The sequence below is a fragment of the Chiloscyllium punctatum genome, chromosome 6 (genome assembly GCF_047496795.1).
Source record: "Chiloscyllium punctatum isolate Juve2018m chromosome 6, sChiPun1.3, whole genome shotgun sequence".
Classification (NCBI taxonomy): domain Eukaryota; kingdom Metazoa; phylum Chordata; class Chondrichthyes; order Orectolobiformes; family Hemiscylliidae; genus Chiloscyllium; species Chiloscyllium punctatum.
Genome location: NC_092744.1, coordinates 15,113,103 through 15,136,009, shown reverse-complemented (window position 1 = coordinate 15,136,009; position 22,907 = coordinate 15,113,103). Strand labels below are relative to the sequence as shown.

Below are 22,907 nucleotides of genomic sequence, written 5' to 3'. Positions count from 1 at the left end.
TTTCTAAGAGGTTGTTTTTTCTCTCCTTCTCCGAGTTCCATCATTCATCCCATCCCTTTCACACATTCTGCATATTTATTAACTGAGTGCTTGCATCAGTCCAGATTCCTAATTGGGAACAGCATGCATGAGTCAGGTACAATGCAAGGGACAGAAACCATTCTTCCCAACAAATGAAACAGCATGTTCCTTTGACTGCTCATAATAGGGTACCTCAGGCTATACGCAATCAATCCAGCTCGCAAAATGTCTGCTGCTAAATATGATTGCTCAGCAAGTGCTGTCCAATCTCAAGTACACCAATAACTAGATTAACAAGAGTTTAAGATGCGCAGTCAAACTCATAACGTGGCTTATCTACACTTGCTGGAAGAGACGTTCATCCACCACGAGACATGCTCTGAAAACAAAAAGGAAACTGTTCAAACCTTCTGCTTTCTTTGAATTATGGAGAATCGGGGGAATCAATCCCCTCGGCAATGTCTTGGCCGATCGGAGCTGATTTGCCAAGCAATCAATGTTCTTTTCATCGAGTAGTGTTAACTGTCGCAATCATGTGAAATTTGGATATTCTTGTGCTTGGCTTGATGGGTACAAGCTCAAAATGTTCAACAAGCCTCCCTTTTCAACAATAAGAGAAAGTGAGGACTGCAGTTGCTGGAGATCAGAGTCAAGAGAGTGGTCCTGGAAAAGCACAGCAGGTCAGGCAGCATCTCAGCAGGAAAAATCAATGTTTCGGGCAAAAGTCCTTCAATCAGGATTATGCCCAAAACGTCGATTATCCTGCTCCTCAGATGCTGCCTGAGCTGCGCTCTTTTCCAGCGACACACTCTTGGCTCTTTTCAGCAATACACAACTTCTGAGTGACTAAGCAATTGTTTCCATTCCCTTGTTCAAATTGTCACACTTCTTTATCAATGAGGTCGAAAGTAATCAAAAGATGATTAACCTTATGGTTTTATTAATCAGTACTCATGCTTTCAGGGGGATAAGGAATTTAACTCAGAAAGGCTTTCTGTTTATCCACACAATTTGGCAATGTTCCAATAACTGCATATTCCCAATAACTGCATATTCCCATTTCTTCCCTAAGGTGATTATCGCCACATTAAACAACTGATTTTAATGTAATTAATGCAATGTCCTTAAAGTTCAAAATCTCTCAACACCACGTTAAAGTCCAACAGGTTTATTTGGAGGCACTAGCTTTCTGAGCACTGCTCCTTAATCAGGTAGTTGTGGAGGAGCAGCACTCCGAAAGCTAGTGCCTCCAAATAAACCTGTTGGACGATAACGTGGTGTTGTGTTGTTTAACTTTGTACACCCCCAGTCCAACACCAGCACCTCCAAACCATGTCCTTAAACATGCACATACTTTTACATGAGCTTGGCAAAACTGCTTTGCAGTGGAAACAATGAGCATCACATGACAATGACTCACCTCTTGGCTGTCCTTGCTCTGACTTGTCCCAAAGATCTTGTGGTACAGGCTATCTAGGGAGTTGCTGGAATCAGACCTGTCAAAACAATGACGATCCAGTACTTCCAACGTGTGCAAGACCTTACTGATTGTGAAACCTTTCAATTGAACAAGAAAGATGGGTAAACATTCCATTAGACGATGTCTGAGCAAGGTAAACAACAACAATTCTTCCAAGGCGTACACAGGCAAATCCACATACATGTCACGCGGTGGTTACTGGGAACAAATGTTATTTTATCCAACCAATTAGTCAGTTGTTACAAGAACAATGACGTTAGATCCTACAAAGATCAAACCTGTAAACACACACCAATCAACCCAAAACCTTAATCTGATCAATGGAGTCACTAAACATTAAAGGGAGCAGTCATCCCACAACATTGACACACTCCCATGGCATCTCTCTCTCGGGTTGGGTTGAGTGGTTAAGCCTGTAATTTGCTTGTAGTAGTAAAATGCTAACTGTTCTACAGATGCAGCCTACTCTGCTGAGCATTTTCTGTTAGGAGTTCAGATTTCCAGCATTTGCAGGACTTTATATTTGTGCTGTAGAAACACTCTGCAGTTCAGCGACTGAGTGCATTTCAAGGCAATGGGGAACTGACAGCATAACAGTATTATCGCTTGGGAAGCGGTTTAGCTCGGTTGGAATGGGAAGCACACAATGCCAACAGCATGGGTTCAATCCCCATCACCAGCTGAGGGTACCATGAAGGACTCAAAAATCTCCTTCTCAACCTCTCCCCTCACCAGAGTATGGTGGGCCTCAGGATAAAGCACCCTCAAGATAATGAAAGAGCAGCCCTATGGTCAGGTGAGACCACGGTGACTTAATTATGGCTGGGCAATCTTCTGCGGACCAGAGTTCAATTCCCACCACGGCAGATGGTGAAATTTGAATTCAATGAAAACCTGGAATTAAGTGTCAAGTGATGACCATGAAACCATCTAGTTCCTTAATGTCTTTTTCAGGAAGGAAACTGCCATCCTTACCTGGCCTGGCCTACATGTGACTCCAGACCCACAACAATGTAGTTGACTCTCAACTGTCTTCTGGGCAACTAGGGATGGGCAATAAATACTGGCCCAGACAGTGACACCCACATCCCGTGAGTGAATGAATAAAATTAAAAATCACACAACACCAGGTTATAGTCCAACAGGTTTAATTGGAAGCACTAGCTTTCGGAGCTTCCAATTAAACCTGTTGGACTAAAACCTGGTGTTGTGTGTTTTTTAAACTTTGTACACCCCAGTCCAACATCTGCATCTCCAAATCATGAATAAAATTACACATGGTCTTTACAGATTTGAGGTCACATGGCTTTCTCACACTTTACAGTTCATGACTGATGCACTTGCTGTCACATGGTGGGTTTTTTTTCCCATATAATCTACTGTATTCTGTCAACCCTCTGCAAGCATGTCCAACACCTCCAAAGCTGACATGCATCTATTCAATAGACCTTTTCCTCTGTTTTACTATTGGTATATTTCATCACAAATATGTAAAAAATATGACACTTTAAAGGCAAATCCTAATAACCCAAAGGGTGATTGGAAAGTATTAATGAGCCTTTTTGGGATCACATGGATTGAACTAACAGGTCTTTAGAGATGCTCATTAACAATCTCAGAAAAATGCTGGAAAAACTCAGCAGGTCCAGCAGCACCTGTGGAGAGAGGAACCGGGTTAGAGTTTCCGGTCTGAGTCCGGATACGACTCTTCTCCTGAGCTCTTGTTTAACTTTATGGTCTTCCAGGTGTCACTGTCATTTGTACAGCTTGCCCACATAACCAGGATCAATCACCATCCAAGCTGCTTCCCAGTTCCCAAGCTTCAGACCCTTGATGGTTAAAACACTTCTTGTTTCAAATGTGAACAAATAAAAGGAGTCAAGGAGACACTTGTTTAAAAACATGAACTGGGTCAGGTCAAAAGGGACAGAGGAGTTCAAGTGTGGGTAAGGTCTGACAGGGTAAACAAGGAAAAACTCTTCCCACGAGCAGCAAGGTTGGTGGAAGTGGGCACAGGTTTCAGACAGTTTGTGAAGAAAGTCACTGTGGAGATGGGAATGGTCTTGCTTTAAAAATGAGTGAGTGAGTTGCCATCTGACAGGATGGTGGAAACATATACAACAACAACTTTCAAAAGGGAGTTGAATAAATACCTGAAAGTGAAAGGTTTGCAGGGCTAGGGGGAAAAAGAACAGATGAGTAGAAGTATGGTTGGCTCTTCAAAAGAACTGGCCACAGAAAGCCCTGTAGATTATAAATGCCCAAACTACATTTCTGTTGTATTATCTTTATACATGTGTGGGAGCAAAATTCAATGTGTCTTCTTCTGTTCCTTTATAGATACACTCGTAGAATCACAGAATCCCTGCAGTGTGAAAGCAGGCCATTCAGCCCATCAAATCTACACTGCCCCTCCAAAGAGTATCCCACCCAGATCACCCCCTACCTTGTTCCTGTAACCCTGCATTTTCCAGGGCTATTCCACCATATCCCTGGACTCTATGGGTAGTTTAGCATGGCCAATCCACTTGATCTGCACATCTTTGGACCGTGAGAGGAAATCCACGCAGACACAGGGAGAATGCGCAAACTCCACACAGTTAGTCACACAGAGGGTGGAATCGAACCCGGGTCCCTGGCGCTGCAAGACAGCAGAGCTAACCACTGAGCCACCCTAAATTATTATTTTCTACTTTTCTTGAAGTACAGAATTAAGCAAAACGTACTAAACAACTGCTATTTAAGAGCGAGCAGTGGCGAATTTCCCATCAGGCAGAAGTGGGTACTGCAGATGCTGGAGATTAGAGTCAAGATTAGAATGGTGCTGGAAAAGCACAGCAGGTCAGGCAGCATCCAAGGAGCAGGAAAATCTATGTTTCAGGCAAACACCCTTCATCAGGAATTAACTCATTCTTGGGATGAAGAGCTTTTGCCTGAAACGTCGATTTTCCTGCTCCTCGGATGCTGCCTGACCTGCTGTGCTTTTCCAGCACAACTCTAACCCTGAATTTCCCACTCACCCAGCAAAATACTAAAAGTGCAGTCAGAACATTTGACAGCAGTTTGATAGAGGTCCTGGGGTTTAGGAGCGAAAAGGGAGGATTGTGGACATTCATCCTACAATTATACAGGGTTTTGGTGAGTCCACATCCACAATATTATTCATAGTTCTGGTCTCCTCAGTTTTCCAAAGATATACTTCAAAAAGATGGAAGCGAACAGCGAACATTTACCAAACTGCCCCCAGGGTACAACATATTGCCCTGTGACAAGAGGCTAAGTAAATTGGGTCTACAGTCCCTGGAGTTTGGAAAAACATGCAACATAGAGTCACAGAGATGTACAGCATGGAAACAGACCCTTCGGGCCAACCCATCCATGCCAACCAGATATCCCAACCCAATCTAGTCCCATCTGCCAGCACCCGGCCCATATCCCTCCAAACCCTTCCTATTCATACACCCATCCAAATGCCTCTTAAATGTTGCATTTGTACCAGCCTCCACTACTTCCTCTGGCAGCTAACTCCATACACATACCACCCTCCGTGTGGAAAAAGTTGCCCCTTAGGTCTCTTTTATATCTTTCCCCTCTCACCCTAAACCTTTGCCCTCTAGTTCTGGACTCCCCAACCCCAGGGGAAAGACTTTGTCTATTTACTGGATTCGTGGTGCTGGAGGAGCACAGCAGTTCAGGCAGCTTGCGGTTTCCAGCATCTGCAGTCATTGTTTTTACCATTTTGTCTATTTACCCTATCCATGCCCCTCATAATTTTGTAAACTTCTGAAGTCCGATGCTCAGGGAAAACAGCCCCAGCCTGTTCAGCCTCTCCCAGTAGCTCAAATCCTCCAACCCTGGCAACATCCTTGTAAATCTTTTCCGAACCCTTTCAAGTTTCACAACATCTTTCCGATAGGAAGGAGACCAGAATTGCACACAATATTCCAACAGTGGCCTAACCAATGTCCTGTACAGCCACAATATGACCTCCCAACTCCTGTACCCAATACTCTGACCAATAAAAGAAAGCATACCAAACGCCTTCTTCACTATCCTATCTACCTGCAACTCCACTTTCAAGGAACTATGAACCTGCACTCCAAGGTCTCTTTGTTCAGCAACACTCCCATTAAGTGTCTACGTCCTAAGATTTGCTTTCCCAAAATGCAGCACCTCGCAATTATCTGAATTCAACTCCATCTGCCATTTCTCAGCCTATTGGCCCATCTGGTCCAGATCCTGTTGTAATCTGAGGTAACTTTCTTCATTACATCTCAATTTTGGTGTCATCTGCAAACTTATTTACTGTACCTCTTATGCTCACATCCAAATCATTTATGTAAATGACAAAAAGTAGAGGCCCAGCACCGATCCTTGTGGCTCTCCACTGGTCACAGGCCTCCAGCCTGAAAACAACCCTCCACCACCACCCTCTGTCTTCTACCTTTGAGCCAGTTCTGTATACAAATGGCTAGTTCTCCCTGTATTCCGTGTGATCTAACCTTGCTAATCAGTGTCCCATGGGGAATCTTGTTGAACGTCTTACTGAAGTCCATATAGATCACATCTACTGTTCTGCCCTCATCAATCCTCTTTGTTGCTTCTTCAAAAAACTCAATCAAGTTTGAGAGATATGATTTCCCATGCACAAAGCCATGTTGATGATCCCTAATCAATCCTTGCCTTTCCAAATACATGTACATGCTGTCCCTCAGGATTCTCTCCAACAACTTGCCCACCACAGAGGTCAGGCTCACCGGTCTATAGTTCCCTGGCTTGTCCTTACCACCCTTCTTAAACAGTAGCACCACATTAGCCAACCTCCAATCTTCCAGCACCTCACCTATTGATGACACAAATATCTCAGCAAGAGGCCCAGCCATCACTTCTTTAGCTTCCCACCGAGTTCTCGGGTACACCTGATCAGGTCCTGGGGATTTATCCACCTTTATGCATTTCAAGACATCCAGCACTTCCTCCTCTGTAATATGGACATTTTGCAAGGTGTCACCATCTATTTCCCTACATTGTATATCTTTCATGTCCTTCTCCACATTAAATACTGAAGCAAAATACTCACTTAGTACCTCCCCCATGTTCTGTGGCTCCACACAAAGGCCGCCTTGCTGATCTTTGAGGGGCCCCATTCTCTCCCTGGTTACCCTTTTGTCCTTAATGTATTTGTAAAAACACTTTGGATTCTCCTTAATTCTATTTGCCAAAGCTATCTCATGTCCCCTTTTTTCCCCTCCAGAATTCCCTCTTTCCCTCTGATTACACTCCTACTTCCTTTATACTCTAAGGATTCACTTGATCTATCTTGTCTATACCTGACATATGCTTCCTTCTTTTTCTTAATCAAACCCTCAATTTCTTTTGTCATCCAGCATTCCCTGTACCTACCAGCCTTCCCTTTCACCCTGACAGGAATATACTTTCTCTGGATTCTCGTTATCTCATTTCTGAAGGATTCCCATTTTCCAGCCGTCCCTTTACCTGCGAACATCTGCCCCAATCTGCTTTCGAAAGTTCTTGCCTAACACCGTCAAAATTGGCCTTTCTCCAATTTAGAACTTCAACTTTTAGATCTGGTCTATCCTTTTCCATCACTATTTTAAATCTAATAGAATTATGGTTGCTGGCCCCAAACTGCGCCCCCACTGACACCTCAGTCACCTGCCCTGCCTTATTTCCCAAGAGTAGGTCAAGTTTTGCACCTTCTCTTGTAGCTAAATCCACATACTGAATCAGAAAATTTTCTTGTACACACTTAAGAAATACCCCTCCATCTAAACTATGGCAGTCCCATCTATGTTTGGAAAGTTAAAATCCCCCCCATAACCACCCTATTATTCTTACAGATAACGGATATCTCCTTATAAGTTTGTTTCTCAATTTCCCACTGACTATTAGGGGGTCTATAATACAATCCCAACAAGGTTTTCATCCCTTTCTTATTTCTCAGTTCCACCCAAATAACATCCCTGGATGTATTTCCAGGAATATCCTCCCTCAGCACAGCTGTAATGCTATCCCTTATCAAAAACGTCACTCCCCCTCCTCTCTTGCCTCCCTTTCTATCCTACCTGTAGCATTTGTATTCTGGAACATTAAGCTGCCAGTCCTGCCCATCCCTGAGCCATGTTTCTGTAATTGCTATGATATCCCAGTCCCATGTTCCTAACCACGCTCTGACAATCTCAGTGAAATTTACCAGAGTCTGAAGGAGTTTAATCGACCCAAAGATTGTATCCACCCTGGAAAGTCAATAATTTAGGATTGAGATGAAAAGAAATTATTTCATTCAAAAAGGTTGTGAATCTTGGGAATTCTCTATCCCAGAATGTTAAGGAGATCATCAAATATAGTAAATGCTGGGATAAACAGGGCATCAAATAGAATGGAGAGCAGGCACGAAAGTGGAATTAAAGCCCAAGATAAGCCACGATTATACTGAAAGGTGGAATAGACTTGATGTGCCTGAATGATCTACTCCGGCTCCAATGTCTTATGTTCTTTTGTCTTGGACAGCTGAATTAGAGAGTTAGAGAGCACAGTTAAGTTATTCCAGGGGTCAAGTCCAAGGTTCACCTGGCTGGAAGCCTCCTGGGGTGAAATTATGAGAGTACATTGCAGTGCCTGGGTTAACCAGCAGAAAGGGAGGATCGGACAAAGCAAGGAGCATTGCTCTTTGTCCTGAAGGCTTACACCAGTAAAAGGGGTCTCTAGAATTGAGGAGTCATGCTGTAATTCGAGGCTCCAGTGCAATTAGAGTGAGAATTTCAAATTCTACAGCACTGGGAGGGAGGGAATCCACGGAATAGTGTGAGGAAGGCCAGGTGGGTTAGGAGTGGCCACAAATGCTCTTGGCTTCAATCTCCCTCCTCCACTGTCAGATCCAGAAGTTGTTTGATCTCACTACATCAGTCAACGGCAAGGTTGAAACTACAGGACAAACCAGGCGTTACTGAAGAAGCAAAACTGGTTTAAGAAATAAGACAACAGGGAGGGAGTGATTAGATCCCCTACAGTATGGAAACAGGCCCTTCAGCCCAACAGGTCCACACTGACCCTCCGAAGAGTAACACATCAGACTCACTCCCTTACCATATATTTACCCTGACTAATGCACCTAACACTATGGGCAATTTAGCATGGCCAATTCACCTAACCTGCACATCTTTGGACTGTGGGAGGAAACCAGAGCAAACCCACGCAGACACCAAGAGACTGTGCAAACACCACACAGAGTTTAGTTAAGAGTGGCGCTGGAAAAGCGCAGCAGGTCAGGCAGCATCCGAGGAGCAGGAAAATCAATGTTTTGGGCAAAAGCCCTTCATCAGGAGGGCATCCACACAGATGGTCACCATAAGTGGGAATCAAACCCAGGTCCCTGGTGCTGTGAGGCAGCAGTGCTAATCAGTGAGCCACCGTGCCACCCTACAAGTGTGTCTTGTAACTTTTTAAACTAAAATAATTTGCTCCCTCAGCACTGATTCATTGTTCCATTCTGAGAATTGCACTTACCAATGCCACACCAAAAGAGAGATTGCAAATATATTCGCTTGTCTAAGCTAGTTTCAACCAGTTTGGTATTAAGAAGCAAGGAGGATGAAAGAACAGGTTAACTCGGGCTTGCACTTTTAATCACTACTCAGTGACATTTCCAAAAGGGTAAACGGGATTATGACTCAACGCTTGTTTGTTTCACTTGGCAGAATGTAGGCATAACTGGTGAGACTGGCATTTGCAGCTCACCCCTAGTTTCCGGAGATGACCTTCTTCAGGAAACACAGCAGCCTGTACAACAAAGTGAACCAAATATCTCTGAAATTTCAGAGTTAAATTTCAATCACAATGGCACGTGACAGGAAGACAACAGCATGGTGGCAAAACCACTGGACGAGAGTCATAGAATCCTACAGCACAGGGACAGGCCCTTTGGCCCAATCTGGTCCACACCGACCAAAATGTCCAGCCACACTAACCCCATTTCCCTGCACTTGGCCCATATCCTTCTAATCCTTTCCTATCTATTTGCCAAATGCTTTTAAATGTTGCTAATGTACCCGCCTCAACCACTTCTGCTGGCAGCTCATTCCATATGCGTACCACCCTCTGTGTAAAAAAAAGTTGCTCCTCGGGTTCCCTTTTATTTTTTCCCCTCTAACCTTAAACTGATGCCCTCTCGTCCTCAATTCCCCAATCCTGGGAAAAAGACTAAGTGCATTCACCCTATCCATGTCTCTCATGATCTTACCCACCTCTATAAAGGTCCCCTCTCAGTCTCCCATGCTTTGTAGAAAGAAAGTCCTATCTTGTCCAACTTCTCCCTATAACTCAGATCCTCAAGTCCAGGCAACATCCTTGTAAATTTCTTCTGCAATCTTTCCAGTTTGACAACATCCTTCCTATATCAAGGTGACCAAAACTGAACACAATACTCCAAGTGTGGCCTCACCAACATCCTGTACAACTGCAACATAACTTCCCAACTTCTATACTCAATGCCCTGACTGATGAAGACCAGTGTGCCAAAAGGCTTCTTCACTGCCCAGTCTACCTGCGACTTCATTTCAGAGAACTGTGCACCTGAACTCCAAGGTCCCTCTATTCCACTATACTCCTGAAGGCTCTATCATTCACCATGAAACTCCTACCTCGATTTGACTTTCCAACATGCAACACATCACACTTCTGTTTTAATCCTGAGGCCCAGATAAAGATTCTGATCCCACCATGGCTATTGACAGAATTTAAATTTTAATTGATAAATATGGAACATAAAGCTGGTCTCAGGTAATAATGACTACAACAGCCCAGAACTCTGCATGACTATAACATCCTAAGATGCAGTGTTGCCTCAGCAGCAACTAAGTGTGGTAGAAGTTAGTCAAACAAAACCCTTCTGATCTGGTACAGGGTCTCAGTCAAACACGCTAATCTACCCTGGTTAGGCTTGAGGGACCTACATTTCAACTTTGCTATTCTATCCTTGCCTCGCCACTTGAACATTTATCAGCACTTTCTTGAAACAAAAAAAATTACATTTTTCAAAAAAGTTTGTAAAAAGATTTGCAGCTCAGGTGCTCGTTGTCGTGGTTCTGTTTGCCGAGCTGGGAATTTGTGTTGCAGACGTTTTGTCCCCTGTCTAGGTGACATCCTCAGTGCTTGGGAGCCTCCTGTGAAGCGCTTCTGTGATGTTTCCTCCGGCATTTATAGAGATTTGTGCCGGTGGAAACATCACAGAAGCGCTTCACAGGAGGCTCCCAAACACTGAGGATGTCACCTAGACAGGGGACGAAACGTCTGCAACACAAATTCCCAGCTCGGCGAACAGAACCACAACAAATTACATTTTTGATTAACAAAGTATCTTATTAATCTATTTAGCAGCCAGGCATTGTGGCTCCTGACACTATGAGGTTCAGTAACTGTTCAGCAATAAATCCCCCCTCCCCCCACCCCCACCCCGATTAAAGCTGCATTCACTGTTTCAGTAAGAAACACGAGCCATCAGTTTGTTCAAATAGTTTAATTCGGAGGCTCACTGTGACTGTGAAGTCCCCCTAGTGGCTGTTATAAAACTATGTGCTTCACAATGTCTCCTGGAGGCAGATAATCTGCTAAAGTCCCACAGCAGTTAACACAGCACAGCCGTTCAAATGGTAACTACTTCACTGGGCAGGGAATTTCAGAGACTCACAACCTTCTGGGTGAAGAAGTTCCTTCTCAATTCAATCCTAAATCTGCTCCCTCTAATCTTGAGGCCCTCTTGTCCTCAGTGGAAACATCCTCTCCACTTATTGATTCCCTTCATAATTTTATATAAGACTACCCCCCCACCCCCCACCCCCACCCCCACCAATTCTTCTAAATTCCAATGAATATAATCCTAGTCGACTCAGTCTCTCCTCATAAACCAATCCCCTCAACTCCGGAATCAATCTAGTGAACCTCCTTTGCAATTCCTGCAGTGCCAGTACATCCTTTCTCAAGTATGATGATCAAAACTGCACACAGTACTCCAGGTGTGGCCTCACCAGCACCTTATACTGCTGCAACATAACTTCCCTGCTTTTAAACTCAATCCCTTGAGTAATGAAGGACAAAATTCCATTTGCCTTCCTAATTACCTGTTGCACCTGCAGATCGACCTTCAGTGGAGACAAATCGAAGTCAGCGTTTCAGATCCGGTAACCCTTCCTCAGACCCGAAACGTTAACCCAGATTTCTCTCCACAGATGCTGCCAGACCTGCTGAGCTTTTCCAGCAGTTTCTGTTTGTGTTTCTGATTTCCAGCATCCTCAGTTCTTTCAGTTTTTATTTAGGAAGAATAAATAATCACTGAAGACAATCAATTTGTGATGCCCAATGAATTGATTGCACAGCAATCAAATGTTTTTAATTAAGTAGGAATCCAAAGGCCCCCACATAGCAAGCCTTATTATTACACCGTCTTCTATTACATAACATACATTGTTAGCCACACCAGTTGCCCACTACAGCAATTCACCCTCCTAGCCAGATTGTTAGCCTTTGTATGGCAGCACTTGACCTGTTAACTCTGATTTCTTTCCACAATTGCTGCCAGATCAGCTGAGCTTTTCCAGCAAATTTCTGTAATTTTTTTTAAAACCAAAAGTTCAACGTGAAAAGCAAACCATTTCACACCAAAATGTTGGAAGTGAAAATCCGAGGTTAGGGTACAACCACATTTCAGAGTAAAATTGAGGTAAAAATCAGAGTCCTGAAGAGAATCTGTGATTTGTAAATCCAGTTACTGATTCAATGGATTCTTTTGGATTCTTGGATTAAATTTGAGTTTTACTTACAGTGTGGAAACAGGCCCTTCGGCCCAACAAGTCCACGCCGACCCTCGAAAGCGCAACCCCACCCAGACCCATTCCCCTACATTTACCCCTGCCCCTAAAACTACGGCAATGTAGCATGGCCAATTCACCTAACCTGCACATTTTTGGACTGTGGGAGGAAACCGGAGCACCTGGAGGAAACCCACGCAGACACGGGGAGAATGTGCAAACTCTACACAGTCAGTTGCCTGAGGTGGGAATTGAACCCGGGTCTCTGGCGCTGTGAGGCAGCAGTGCTAACCACTGCGCCACCGTGCCGCCCACAAATCTGAACTTAAATGTTCTGAAGAATGCAGACACTAATCCTACATCTGCTGAAGAGTTTAACAGCAACTGCTTCTCGAAGAGATCTTTGCACTGATTGGGGAAAAAAAATATTTTTCCCTGGGTTGCAAAATTCAGCACTTCACCAAGCAATGTAAACAGCACCCCCAAGTGACTGAAAGCTCAACTACAGCCCCTCTCACACTGAGAAACACAACCAAAGATATGTCCAAAGTTAAAAATCACACAATACCAGGTTATAGTCCAACAGGTTTAATTGGAAGGACACCAGCTTTTGGAGTGCCGCTCCTTCATCAGGTGACAAAAGCTACTGTGCTTCCAATTAAACCTGTTGGACTATAACCTGGTGTTGTGTGATTTTTAACTTTGTACACCCCAGTCCAACACCGGCATCTCCAAATCATAAAGATATGTCCTTTCCTTTTCTTTCCTTTGGTGGAGTTGCAAGGAGGAGGCGAAAGACAGCGCATTCCACAGAATCGCATATGTCACGTGGTACAGGAGGCTATTCAGCCTCATCATGCTCTTCAAACAAGCATTATTACCGACTGCCAATTCTCTGCCCTCTTCCCATACCCTTCCATATTATTTTAATCCGAATTGCCACCCAGAGAGGGGGAAATAAAACCATCTATTTCAAACACCTGTGAGGGGACTGGAATGCAGGGGAGAAAAACTAGGCAGCATCTCTTCAGTTCTCCATGTTGGTTCGAAGTGTAGCAGGTTACCTGCAGTAGATTCCTGACACTTGTCAAAAGACCATCGTACTTCCACAGCATGTCCTCGCTGCTTGATCTGCTGCTCCACTTCATAAATTTTGGCTCGGACCTAAAGCGTCAAAACAAAATGGTTGAGCAAGGCCGTGAAATTTGCTGAAAATCAGTCCTTTACGTCTTTCTGCAATACGTTAAAGACCTTTTACAAACAGAACGTCTGCAATGTGACACGTACCACCTCTTTGTTACATCCAGTTCTGTCACTTAAACGTACCCATTTAAGGGAGATGGTGGTAATGTCACTGGACTAGTAATCCAGCGGGTCAGGTTCATAAATCTTGTGACGTGGGTTCAAATCTCCCCATGAGCTGACAGAAGTTAGATTAGATTAGATTCCCTACATTGTGGAAACCAGCCCTTCGGCCCAACCAGTCCACACCGACCCTCCAAAGAGTAACCCACCCAGACCCATTACCCTCTGACTAATGCACCTGACACTATGGGCAATTCAGCATGGCCAATACACCTGAGCTGCACATCTTTGGATTGCGGGAGGAAACCGGAGCACCCGGAGGAAACCCACACAGACACTGGGAGAATGTCTGTGTGGAGTTTGCACAGTCACCAGAAGCTGGAATTGAACTTGAGACCCTGGTGCTGTGAGGCAGCAGCGCTAACCACTCAGCCACCGTGCAATTAGCCATGGACTATGAATGTTTTCTACCAGTGATGCCAACATCCCAGAAATGAAATTGCTGAAGAAACTCAGCATGTCTGGCAGCACTGTGGAGAGAAAGCACTGTAAACATTTCAGGTCCAGTGACTCTTCTCCAGAACTGTTCTGAAGAAGGGTCACTGGACCTGAAACATCAAGTCTGCTTTCTCTCCACTAATGCTTCTTCAGCATTTCATTTCTGGGATGTTATACCAACCAACTAATTTGAAAATATTCATTAGCATTCATAACATGGCTCATTTATCATCACAAGAAACAACACACAGAGCATCCCCAGTTTAAGAATGTCCAACTTACATGTGGCTTTAAAATTTACAGACCCGACATACAAAAACCTGCTGAGCTTTCAAATGGCCTTTTCCCATTGTCGGTCCAACTTGTGAACTGACTCCAGAATAGAACCTGTTCACAACTTGGGGACTGCCTGTGTACTCAGATTCAGTGACTTTTTTCTTTGAACAGAAATATGCTTTTCTTTGTCAGTTACTCAGGAGTCTGAGGTGCTTAAAATTCCCCAATTGCTTCCTCTATAGCAACCACAACCAACCAGAGCCAACTTGCCAGTCAATCAGCACTCTTTTATCCTGTAGCATAAATTGTTGTGACTGCTTGAAATTTGGCATTCTTGCATTCATCCTGATGAGTGCAAGACATAAAGCATTAACCACATGATCCTCTTTTAAGCAACACTCACATTCTGTACTACGAGGAAATACTTAATTCTTAAGATTGATACAAGTTCCAAATCATAGACTGCAAGCCTGAAAATACTTCAGAGCTCGAACATGGGTCATTTCCCACAGCATTACACAGGGGAAAAGGACGCCTTTTTGTAGTCAGGCATGGTGACAAAGCAGCAAACACAAATCTTCTGCAAAAGGCATTCATTTTATTGTTATTTTGCTGCTGAGAAGTATGTTCAGGACTATAACAAATTAAAATGGCAATTCACAGTATAGTACATAACCACGTATACCTGCTGATTGAAGGCAGAATTACCCCCTGGCATAGGTAAACAGGATGGGGCCACTTGGAGCAGATCAAGAGGCGAGCCAGGATTGCTGCTTTTGCTATCATTCATGGAATAATTCCACACCAAGGCACTAGGACAACATAAAGTTATTGTCTGCAGGAAGAACACAAACAGTTGTGAAGTCAATTCTTGTATAAATACACAAGCAAAGCTCGAAAGTTAACATGCAAACTACTGAACAGTTAATATCCAATTTCCTGAAAAGAGCACATGAAGAATTGGGACGTCCAAATGCTTGGTACATACTGCAAAATTCACTTAACAACTCTAATAACATTTAAGCAATATTTAGATATTGCCATTGCCAAAGCCTCTAGGACAATGGGCCAAAAGCTGGGAAGTAGGATCAATATAGAGAGAGATAGTTGATGACCAGAGTGAACCTGATGGGCTGAATGGCCTCCTTTGTGCTGCAAACATTTAAGAGTTTGACAATCTGTAACATTTCAGCTCTGCTTCATCACCCTGTCATAATGGGAAAAAAAAGGGACAATCGATTTACCATCAATTGCAGTTTCTGCAAGAGAGCTGCATCATTCAGTGACCATTTGCATCACACCTCACTGGAACAGCACACAGGAAATCAAGCCCCACATTTCCAGATTCATCACAAAGGATTGTATCAAAGTACAAAAACTCCACAAATTACCTGTTGTTTAGACCTAGGTTGACTTAAAGCATAGATCAAGTTTTGAAATCTAACAAGAATTTCTATAAATACAGTCAGTTCTGATATAACGCAATAGTTCCGTGCTCGTGAAATCTTGCATGATAAGAAAATCGCGCAATAGCTGCATCATTTGAACTAATGGAGCCAGATTCATGTTATAGTCAACACAGGTCAGGAAAGTTTGCATTCTACAAATAACGGCCTGGATTCTTCAATCGCATTAAAGCCAATTCACATTCAAGAAACAAGTGCTATTGCAGATCTGACTGTAAATACATTCCAGCTGTAGATAAACAATTATGAACTGTCAACATGTAACTCTGTTATTCAAAACTCGAAACCCATTATAAAACATGCTCTATGCGTACATATAGACAGGCAGACACAAGATTACGTGGGCGTTATGGGCAGAGGGAAAGACTGAGAAGACACTTTTCACAGGTTTGTTGATTTGATTGTTTTAGTGTGTGAGGACTTGCTGCTCCTCAATCTTCCTTCCCCAGATACTTTTATTTGCCTGCAGGAGGCACAGAGTGACTGAATCGCATGTATAAGGTTTTTGACTAACTAGCTAAAAGCCACAGCTTACAGCAACTGATGAGGGGGACCTAATCTGGCTTTCTCCAAGCTGAAAACATTTCATACTGCAGAGACAAAGGGCAGCTCTTTTCTTTCCAGATGTCCAATGGCTTCTCTCCAAGCATTCACACACCCACAAGCTGTTCAGCTACCAAGAGTCAATCATATTGTTGTTGGCAAGCAGAAGGATTTTGGCATTGGTGACGAATTGCCATTCCCCAGACCAATCAGCAACTTGTTTCCAGCCAAATCTCCATTTGTACACACTCCTTGGCTCCAGCTCCTCTGCGTCTAGACCTCCCCCACAAATAGCAGTGTAAACAACACTTACAGTGAATATCAGGTAATGAATGTTTTATTTCAGTTTGCAATCAAAAATACAGAAAAATAAAAAGATGCGGTCTTTAAAAAAGGTGCAATTTACCTTTAGAAGTCTTGACTTAATACCTCAACTACCAGAAATAGTCTCTCTCTCTCTCTATTCACCTTAATATTTTAGAAACTTTGATCAAATTAGTTCTTCAGATTCTAAATTCAAGAGGCCCTTACATGAGTGTGTGTTTCTGGCATTTTCTATAGAACATACAGAACAGTACAGTACAAACCCTTCAGCCCTCAAGATTGTGCCAACCTTTTATCCTACTCAAATAACATAGCCTTCATTTTATTATCATCCATCTGCATTATAGCTTTATGATTTCTATTTCTAACAGGCCATTTTGCTTCATGTGTTTTCTAGATCAAACTTGGTTTATGGGAAAACACTCTGGAGTGCGTGGGAATTTAGAGCCCTGATGGGATTATTCAACCTACGGCATCTTTATAATGTTCTGCAGCAAATGCCAAATATTGCAGATGCTGATAATGTGACACAAAAGCAGAAAATGCTAGAAATCCTCAGATCATACAGTGCTTGCGCAGAAAGAAAAGAGAGAGAAAGAAAAAAAAGAGAAAGAAAAAAAAAGAGAGAGAAAGGGAGAGAGAGAGAGAAAGAGAGAGAGAGAGAGAGAGAGAGAGAGAGAGAGAGAAAGGGAGAGAGAGAGAGAGAAAAGGGAGAGAGAGAGAGAGAAAAGGGAGAGAGAGAGAGAGAAAAGGGAGAGAGAGAGAGAGAAAGGAAGAGAGAGAGAGAGAGGGAGAGAGAGAGAGAGAGAGAAAGGGAGAGAGAGAGAGGGGGAGAGAGAGAGAGAGAGGGAGAGACAGACAAAGGGAGAGACAGACAAAGGGAGAGAAATGATACTTCTGGAGAGTGACCTCTCAACAGTCTTGGTATGTTGTGTTGAGATGGAATTAACCTTAATGTTGTTTCTCTCCCCACAAATGCTCCCTGACCTGCTGAGTATTTCAATAATTTTCTGTTATACATTATCATTCATGTTCTATATTTGATTATAATTTATGAAGTCTGTAATTCCATTATCAAAATGTTCCAAATTTGCTCCTTTCAATGAGTCCATGGCTCATTTTCTGCCTCAATTACACTCTCTGTAATCTCCAACTTTCGTGAAAAGGTAAAAAAATCACGCAAAACAAAAAGAATAATCTTGGCCTGAAATACATTCAGCAGTGCAGCATCTGTATATAACCGTGGTAGAGAATTCCAAAGGGTCACAATATTCCAAAGGAAGATGTCTCTCCTCATCTCAGACCTAAATGATCGAACTGGTCCTGGGTCTCTTCTAGAGAAACAAATTCTTGACGTTTTGGCCAGTCTAGCCTTCTCTCCACTTTCTCAGTTTCACGGAGATCAATTCACATTCATTTACTTCCAGAGACTCTGGGCCGAATTTACTCACAAGACCATCCTCTGTGACGATGCTGCTCCTTTAACAAGGTTGAGTTGTCCTTGTTTATTTTCTCCAAGAGGGCTTATAAAAGGCAGAGGTTCCAATTTGTCTGGGTTGGGGTCTTTGCTAATGACTGACAAATACTGCTTAAGATAATAATCAAGGAAAACGCTTTTAGGTTTTATTTTAAGAAACAGTTGTACAATGAAAGGGGAGTGGCCAGTTCTCCCAGTTCAGGGATTTTGCTAGTTTGGTTTAGTTTTAATTGGTGACAGAGAGAAACAGGTGCAGAGCAAAAAGAGGTTCTACGCTTCAGCAAATGACCCCTGGCTATCTTCCCTTTCTCTCTCTCTCTCTCTCTCTCTGATATCTCTCCTGTAAGACCCTGTACTTGAATTTACCTTTCTCTTTCCCAGAGGGGTGCATTTATGGGAATGCTGTGGGAGATTGGAACAGCTCTGTTGTCAAGTTGCAAGGGATATCGTGTCAGTTGAGTTTTCAAATCGTCGTTATTCGAAATTCTGGTTTCTATTGTTTGTGTTTCCTTCGGTGCTGCATAAATAAATTCTGTTTTACTTGAAGCCAAGTGGTTTGACCAGCTGCATCACTGTTTTAAACAGGTGTAAGGTGGATATCCCAAAGTGGAATGTTCGGGTCTGGGCCAACTTCTTAAAATGTTTTGAGGGGGTCTGGCCTGGTTCATAACACCTCAGATCTCACAAACCAATTTAACGAACCTGCAGTGTGTCTTCTTCTGATGCTAAGTCCTTTCAAAAGTGCCTAAGCCAGTAATATTACAGAAGAGGAGATAAAGGAGATAAAAATGTCCACTTCAAAAGGAGCAGACCATCTTTCTTCTGAGTTTCAGCAGCCAAATTCCATCCCACCACAACAGTGACTATAACTTCACAAAGTACTTGGTTGCAGATGTTTTGGCACATATCATGGTTTGCAGAATAAAGGTATTATATAAAAGGAAAGCTCTTCCTTTTCTTAAAAGCAACTATCTGGATAAGGCATGACAAGTCAAACAAGAATGCAAAAGAAAAACACACTGTGGATGCTGAAAATCTCATGGTCAAAAATCGCTAAAAGTGCTCAGTAGGTACAGGTACCAACTGTAGTGAGAAACAGAGTTAGCTTTGTAGGAAAGGTCATTAACCTAAAAACCTTAGCTGACCTGTTGAGCATTGCTCGCACTTTTTCTACTTATTTAAATAAAGGTTAGGTAATGATACTCTAGCTGAAGACAGAAAAGGGAGCAGAAGTTGACAGCTTTGATAATATATTTAATTTTGAAAAAAAATTGAAGATTCTTTCTCAACACACGCCTTGAAATTCACATTTTCAAATGGCGTCCACAGAGGTTATCAATAAAATTAAATTCAGTGGCATTTGCTACAGCAGTTTCTAAAAGTAACAGAACCTCATTTGCAACCATACAGTATCAAAGCAGCCACTTTTAGCATCTGTCTGTCACTCATATGTTCAGCAAGAAGATAAAGTTGCCATCTGTTTCCAACCGCTTAATCATAACAACGACTCGTTACCCATGCCTGTGCAGACAGAAGTTCAACAGTAAAACGACAATTATAAAAATTTAGAAAAAAAGTTAGTACTGACAATGCAACAAGTGGTTAGAGGAGGGGAAACAGGAAATGATAAAGCAAAAAAAAAGCAGCTAACTTGGTGTTTGGAAAGTTGCCTCTCAGCGGGTGTTTCAAATCACTGGTACAGACCAACTACTTCCTGCACAACAATGAGAGCAGAATCCAGCTACTGACCCAAACAATGTCGAAACGCTGTCTGTTTGGTTTGGTCTAGTCTAGTTTCAACTTCAAACATTCTGACACGCAAGCACAAGAAGACACTTGTAAATCAGTAAACCTCTTTTACAGCACGATAGGAGAGCTACAACTAAAGTCTTGCACTTCCTAAAGCAAAGGCATTCCAGCAGCTCAAGTAAAACCCAATAAAATTACACATAACCTGTCCCATCATTCCAACAGCGCTGGAGGCACCAGAGGCATAAGCACAAAAAAACTTCAAACACATGTTTCACAATCTTCAGGGCAGCGCAAGGCTTTTACAGTCAACGAGTCTGAAGCACACAGGAAATGCTGGAGAAACTCAGCAAGTCAGGCAGTATATCTGTGGAGAGAGAAACATTGTGAAGGTTTCAAGTCGAGTGTGACTCTTCAAACATTCTGACAAAAAGTCATACCAGGCACAAAACCTTGATTCTGTTTCTCTCTGCACAGAAGCATGGACAGGCAATGGCCTAGTGGTATCGCTAGACAACTAGGGCAGAAATTCAGCTAATATTTTGGGGACCTGGGTTCAAAACTCACCTTTCAGATGGTGGAATTTGAATTCAATGAAGAATTTGGAATTAAGGATCTAACGATGACCGTGAAACTACTGTCGGGAAAAACCCATCTGGGTTCACTCATACCCTTTAGTGAAGGAAATTGGTCATCCTTACCTGGTCTGGCCTACATGTGGCTCCAGACCCACAACAACATGGTTGACTCTCAACTGCCCCTGGGCAACAGGGATGGGCAATAAATGCTGACCTCGCCAGTCACACCTTCATCCTGTGAAGGATATAAAAAGAGAAAATATGCTGCCAGACATGCCGAGTTTCTCCAGCACTTTGTGTGTTTCCTGTTTCCAGCATCTGCAGATCTTATTGAAGCATTCTGAACCTTTGTTTTATTAGAAAGGCAGTATAGTTACTCTTCTCTTGTAGGAAGCTCAGCAATGCATGTGCGCTCAATAAGACTCCGACTTCCAGTGATGTTGGAGGAGGGTTTAATATTGGCCAAAACACTGAAGAACTGTCCAGCACTTCATCAAAATACCACTGGGGGATTTTTATGACCAGCTGACAGAGCAAACATAGCTGAGGGAGGACATGTGGTCCATTCATTTCATTCATAGAGTCATAGAGATGTACAGCATGGAAACAGTCCCTTTGGTCCAACCTGTCCAGATATCCCTAACCAATCCAGTCCCACCTGCCAGCACTTGGCCCATACCCCTCTAAACCCTTCCTATTCATATACCTATCCAAATGCCTCTTAAATGTTACATCTGTACCAGCCTCCACCACTTCCTCTGGCAGCTCATTCCATACACGTACCACCCTCTGTGTGAAAAAGTTGCCCCATGGTCTCTTTATATCTTTCCCCTCTTATTCAAAACAAAAAGAAGGATGAATTTTTAAACTAGAAGGTAGAAACCAGATGGGTTGACAATTAAATCAGGTGTAACAATGTACACTGAGTTCAATTGTCACTGGTTGCAATTCCATCCTGTCCTTGAGGTGCAAGAGGGGCTTGTGAATACTTCATAAAAGCAAATTACTGCGGATGCTGGAATCTGAAACTAAAAGAGAAAATGCTGGAAAATCTCAGCAGGTCTAGCAGCATCTGTATGGAGAGAAAAGAGTTGACATTTCAAGTCTAACTGACCCTTTGACAAAGGGGTCAGTTAGACTCAAAACTTCAGCTCTTTTCTCTCCTTACAGATGCTGCCGGGCCTGCTGAGATTTTCCAGCATTTTCTCTTTTGGCTTGTGACTACTTTGTTAAGGTTCACTGCAATTCTAACCCAGGATCAGCAACGAAAGGCTATTCCCCTCCAGGCCAGCAGGGACGAGAAGCCAGAGGTGACATAAAATACTTCACATATTCATTTCTTCAAGTCCAAGGGCAGGAATGCCAAACTGGCACCCCTCCCCCTCCCGTGAACACAAACAGCTACCCCTTGGCACATCCTCAATCCGAACCACTCCTTCAGGCATGTGGAAACAGCCTGGTCCCTCTTGTCCCTCCTGCCAGTTAAGGCAGAGCAAGGCTGGTTACCTGCACCTCAGTAGTTTCTATATCTACCAGCTTTCTCCTGCAGGACAGTGAGATGGTTTCACCTTCACCTCAACAGCCCCTTACTCCCAACCTCCCAGAGCGCCACTGGGGAAATTAAAAACTGTGCGTATACACTCACAGCACATCACGCATCCTGAATGGATGCCTCAGCTTCACAGCCAATGATCTGCAGAAGACTACCAGTCTCTAACATGAAGTTCAGGTTCCTGTTCAAAGGTTTGCTCTGAGAGCGGCATTAGTTGTACTAGAACTGCCTGTATTTATCAGAAGAACTGGGGGCAGCAGGTTGACCTCAATGTGGGGTGTGCTGCATGAAAATGGAGCACAGCAAAGGCAGGCTAAACCACCGATCAGGTTTGGATGTGGTAAACAAGATACCGATGACTCCACAACCTGCCGACGGGAAATCTTTTCTGCCCACCACTGGCACTGGCCTCATCTTGGGAACCATACACAGAAGGACTGTAAAAAGAAAACAATGGGAAACCACAAGTAGAAAATGCAATTTTTTGTGAAAGGGGTTGGGGTCGGGAGCACAATTCTCTTGAATCTGGAAATTAAATGATCTCATTGTGTCAACGCGCAAGCTGTATACAGTACTGGGAAAGTGCCAATAGGGTTGGAAGGGAGAAATTTACTTCATTGTGAGAGAGCGAGTGAGAAAGCTTAGGGGAACAGCTTCATAAAAAGCAGACCACAGACCACACACACAGACTCCCAATGCATATTTATTCAGGGCTCCACTCCAACCATTAACCTCCTCAGCAGTAGGGTTTCTTGGAGGCCAAACTGTTTCATGCACAGTTACAGAGAACGCAGAGGCCAAGAGCTGGAATCTGC

General features: G+C 43.2%; 1 protein-coding gene across 4 annotated transcripts in view; it reads right to left on the bottom strand.

The window, feature by feature from the left end:
* Window positions 1–22,907, bottom strand: part of LOC140478741 (mediator of RNA polymerase II transcription subunit 12-like protein) — a 609,926-nt gene that overhangs the window by 459,187 nt on the left and 127,832 nt on the right. For 2 of the 4 annotated variants that reach the window (XM_072572053.1, XM_072572057.1), the window contains exons 9-11: window positions 15,089–15,238; window positions 13,305–13,488; window positions 1,442–1,578 (exon numbers count right to left, since the gene is read on the bottom strand). In XM_072572053.1, coding sequence (XP_072428154.1) covers window positions 1,442–1,578; window positions 13,305–13,488; window positions 15,089–15,238 — 471 coding nt within the window. The remainder of the gene's footprint in view (window positions 1–1,441; window positions 1,579–13,304; window positions 13,489–15,088; window positions 15,239–22,907) is intronic. The other 2 variants (XM_072572054.1, XM_072572055.1) reach the window with 1 other exon arrangement.